This window comes from Pseudomyrmex gracilis, unplaced genomic scaffold, assembly GCF_002006095.1.
Source record: "Pseudomyrmex gracilis isolate BER0280 unplaced genomic scaffold, ASM200609v1 scaffold_960, whole genome shotgun sequence".
Classification (NCBI taxonomy): Eukaryota; Metazoa; Arthropoda; class Insecta; order Hymenoptera; family Formicidae; genus Pseudomyrmex; species Pseudomyrmex gracilis.
This window is the reverse complement of record NW_018021544.1, coordinates 36,944-42,169: the sequence shown is the minus strand read 5'-3', so window position 1 is coordinate 42,169 and position 5,226 is coordinate 36,944. Positions and strand designations below refer to the sequence as shown.

The 5,226-nt window shown below is 31.3% G+C and overlaps 1 protein-coding gene across 1 annotated transcript; it reads left to right on the top strand.

Moving 5' to 3' along the window:
• Positions 1-1,075: 1,075 nt before the first annotated feature.
• Positions 1,076-2,204, top strand: LOC109861718 (the record flags this gene model as incomplete). Its single annotated transcript, XM_020441492.1, has 3 exons — positions 1,076-1,569; positions 1,892-1,922; positions 2,152-2,204. Coding segments are annotated over 3 exons (578 nt in total), but the record flags the coding sequence as incomplete, so codon positions are not given.
• Between the last annotated feature and the right edge of the window lie 3,022 nt (positions 2,205-5,226).

The following is a 5,226-nucleotide window of genomic DNA, read 5'->3' as shown; positions in this document are numbered from 1 at the left end:
CAATAATAAAAGTTTCTGTTCGCTATTGTCTACGGAGGAATTTTTAAGATCGTGGCTAGGCTCGGTTTATTGTTTTCGGGCGTCGACACGATTTCTATTTGCGCGTCTATTGCGTCGAAGTCCGAGTCCGTTCGTGTTATTTATTGAGAAAAAAAGGAATTTATTGTATGTCGGCGCGTCACGTTGCAAGAAAAAGGGGCCCGTGGAGTCCCCAGGACGTAACATTAAAAAGCACTGAAAACAAAATATATTTAGATTATTAAATGATTACATCACATTAAACGTTTTCATAAATACAATAATAAAGAAAACTTACTGTGAAAATATTCCCGTGACACATCAAGGTAGATCTGTTGTGTTACTTTGCTAGATGAACAACCTTAAGATCGCTTTATAACACTTTGTAAAATGTTGCTCACTGTCTCGAAGTAGAATTGCAACTGTTGCACTCTTCTATCAATGATATATGCATCAAATAGTATGCCTTTGATCTTGACTGTATAGTGATTTCCAAGACGCTATAAGATAATGAATAGTACACAATACGGCAGTAATTACAAAGAATATCACAACAGCATTTTTAATGTGCAAAAGTTATTCATATTGCGTTCTGCTTTTGTGGGACGTTTATTTACAAATATAGATTATTCTTTCTAAAACAAAAATATAATAAGAACCTATGAATCATGTATTGAAACAGACGCAGCAAATAATTATTATTAATTAATAGTACTTTAATATTGTAATTAAAAAGAAATAAGTGAGCAGTAATTTAATAGCAATTGAAGGTTCTTTGTATCGTTATTGGTTGTGTGCTAATTACAAAATACATGAATTATAATAAATAATGTAAAAAGAGCGTATTAACGTCTACGCTTTTAATTTCGATAAAAGAAATATCTTGTATATGAATGATCTTCCACATATACAGAGCCTACGTGGAAAAAGTCGAAAGAGAAGTATAAATTGTTATATTTGGTAGAACGATTTATTGTCACTACACATATGGAAAAAAATAAGATCATGAATTTTCAAAATGTGAATCCTACAAATGTTATGTTAAATTTAATATCAGGGAATCTATTACCGATGACTGCTGATGATGTATCATTTTCCGTATTCTGGGTAATATACAGCGGTTTAGTGTGGTTAATCGAAATAGTTCAAGCGATTGTGCTCACTGCTGGGTGCATGAAAGTGTCTAAAGAAAAGGCACTGAGAGACGGTTTGATCGGTCTTGCAGTTACTGTTGAAGTGATCTTTTTTCTCATACAAATTTCTCTGCATAAAGATCTGATGCTACAACTGATTCGGAAACTGAATATTATGTTACGCCTGAAGGACGAGTTGATGAGAAATACTGTAATAATAGTTCTGAAACCAATAGACGTTCCTCTTAAAGTGTCTTGGTTCCTGGGAGAAATGGCAATAATTGCGTGGGCTGTTGAACCATTATTGTTAATTTTTCAGAAAAACATGTTTTTCTATGAAGATTACAGGATGCCTGTTGTCTTCAGCAAAGAGCCGTTTTCAACTAGCATTTTCGTGATGGGCAGTCTTATCGTGTTGGTCAGCAGTGCATACATTTTTACAAAGAAAGTTGGCATTGACAGTTATATAATAAATATAATAATGATAACTACAGCACAGTATCGATATGTCGCAATGAAGCTTGCAATAATATTTCAGAATAATGCGCCACAGAGTACTCATATTACTGTAAATGAAAATAATCATTTCTCTAAATTGGATTATTATACTGAGAAAGAGATCAAAATCTTATGTCGGCATTATAATACTCTCTCTAAGTAAATGTATTTTTTAACAGTTTTGTTAACACTAAAAATTTTGTGATTAATTACAATTACATTTTGCATGTTTTGTGTTTCAGAGTGTCATTTATGATAAGAGAATTGTTGTCTGTAAGTTTCAGTTTAATATATATGAACAACGTTCTTCGATTTTGCTGTATTTGTATTATGGTGCTTTCGGTGTGAGTAGTTCTAAACATAGATTTTTGAGGAATGGTTACTAGACAACATAAAAATACAATAATGCTTATTATTATATTTGCACGAAGTGTATTTTATAACATATTACTATTAACTGACAATATCAGTCATTGAAATAAATGTTTTTAAAAACTTTCAGATTCCATCAGGCACTTGGGTAGAAAGATTTGTAGCCATCATGTACTGTGTTAGTGGAATAATGCAACTCTACATATTATGTTCTTGTGTGCAACAATTATTAGATGCGGTAAGCATGGGAGAAAGAGACATTACGTTAGATATTTTACAAAAGTTATATGCAATATACGCACATTTTAACATTTAAATATTTATGATAAATAAAAAATATGATAAAGTGCATGCAAAATAAGTACTAAAAAGTATCACGTATAGTGTTGTTTTACTTTTAATTTAGAGTATTGAAGTAACTGATCAGGCGTTCCACGAGAGGTGGTATCTATATGGAATATTCGTCAAACGTACGCTTGTGTTTTTAATTATGGTTAATAATATTGGTCTGAAACTATCAAAATTCGAAAGATGTAATTTATCTCGATCGTCGTTTATGGCGGTGAGTTTTTCACACATATGTTGTATGTATATGAAGAATTTTAGTAAAGAAACACTTGTTTATATGTTACATAATAAAATAATATTATATTTAGTAGATCTTGAATCAAGCATATTCCATCGCGCTTCTGCTATTTAAAACTACTTGAAAAAAGATGAAAACCTTTTGTCGACTTATTATTATGTCGCCAAAGATACAATTTTTATAATATCTTAAGTAGTAAATACCTTTTCAAAACATAGGTAAAAAGAAGTGCCAAGTATACGCGCAACTCGTATCTCTAGAAAAAGTATTACTATATTACTGTACTACATAAAAATTCTTTCTCTCTACACAATTTATTCTACAAAAGAAATATCAGAAAGTAGCGCCAAATCTCGTACGTTTATACATTGTTACAAAATAAAATATTAGAAAACTATAAAAATAGCTTTGCGTGAAAAGTCTTAAACCATGTTAAATTACACATTTATAGACTTTGCTTTGTGTAAAAAGTCAAAAACTCATGTAGAAATTTTTAAAATAAAAAATATTTAATGCAAAAATCTTGGCGCGGCTGCACCGAAAACTAAAGACAAAGGACACACTACACATGAATTATTCATATACTTTACATATGAAAGTTTACTTTCATATTAAATCAATTAGCATAGCACTACAAGAGTAGCTCTAATTATAAGAGTTCTTCAAGTAATTACACAGCCACAAAAAAAAAATTTTTTTGGCCTGGGAATCAGACCATGTTTATTATATGTTTTTGGGGTCGCTGAATCCGAATCCGAGGTTCATTAAACCCCATCGGGTCGGAGTTCCGTCATAATCTCAAAAAACACCATAATCTGAGCTTGGAACCCATATAATCTTTTGATTCAAGCCATAAACACAAAAACTAATTAGATAAACCCCATAACCCCATCTTTTGGTAAACCTAAGTTTTCTATAAGATCATTCAACGCCAATCTTGAGAATACTTCGATACGATAGTATCGCTATCTTCACTATCAGATTCATTTTCTTCAGCAGAAATCCATGTTTTCGTTCTAACAGAAGCACCATTCTATATACATGTTGCATATATCATCGTCAATGGTTGAAGCTATGGTTATGAGTACAGTGAGAATGCAAGGTCATAGAATTATTTTATTTAATTCCATAAATTTAGGAAATCTTTGGTCATGAATGATTGACATTTTAATCGCCATGATAGGCTTATGGAGCTATGAGGATATAGGGTTATGGGATTATGGGGTTTATCTAATTGGTTTTTGTGTTTATGGCTTGAATAAAAAGATTATATGGGTTTCAAGCTCAGATTATGGTGTTTTTTGAGATTATGGCGGAACCCCGACCTGATAGGGTTTAATGGACCTCGGATTCGGATTCAGCGACCCCAAAAACATATAGTAAACATGGTCTGACAGGCCAAAAAAATTTTTGTGTGTGTGGCTGTGTTATCGATACTTTTGAGAATTACCGTTAAATGAGTTTTGTCGAAAGAAAATAATGTTATTTTATCAAAAAAAAGCCGAAAAGTACGTTCTTTGTCGTACGTTTAATAAAAAAGCTATTGACTAGCTATCATCAGACTGAACTTTAGGTCAATATAGTTTTCGGTGCAGCCGCGCCAAGATTTTTGCATTAAATATTTTTTATTTTAAAAATTTCTACATGAGTTTTCGACTTTTTACACAAAGCAAAGTCTATAAATGTGTAATTTAACATGGTTTAAGACTTTTCACGCAAAGCTATTTTTATAGTTTTCTAATATTTTATTTTGTAACAATGTATAAACGTACAAGACTTGGCGCTACTTTCTGATATAATTTATTTTATAGAATAAATTGCGTAGAGAAAGAGTTTTTATGTAGTACAGTAATATAGTAATACTTTTTTTTAAAGATACGAGTATTTTTTAGAGTTACGCGTATACTTGGCGCTTTTGTTTATCTATTTTTTGAAAACATAATTGTTTCGGAATATCATACATTTTTGTAGAATGTTTTTAACACTTCTTTCAACACAATGCAATGTATTTCTACATAATAACAATAATACATATAACAGAATAATATATATAACAAAGTTGAAAGTATGCATTTTTGTAATTAATTAAATGCAATCCTTCTAGAGATGTTACTCGCGATAATGCAACGTAACTTTGACCAAGACTAAATATAGAAGTACTTATATCTATAATAGCATTGGATAAATTCAATCTCTTTAGGTTTTATAAATAGTGATTCCTTAACTCAAAGAGAAAAAAAGAAATCTAAATTGTTTCCTAATAACATAAACTTTTTCCATCACCTGAAACTTGAAAATTACTTTCTTAATTGAAAATTCTAAAGCCTAAAGACAAGCAAACCCAGATAGCCAAGTCTGTCAAGAGCAGATCATGCCAAGTGTCTGCTATCAACTGTTGTCAGCAAAAAAGTTACAAATTTGGTACACAAGTTGTTATTATCGATTAAGTCTCAATTTGGTGCCAAAAATTGAGCAGAGCCTGTTCATAGAATCTGACAGCAGATTGGCTGCAGAAACCGAGCAAGATCTGTGCGCGCGCAAGGTGCCATTTTTATGGCTAATCCAGTCAATAGGGAAAAAAAAAACATCTTTTTTTGCAAAAATGTTTAACCGAATTCC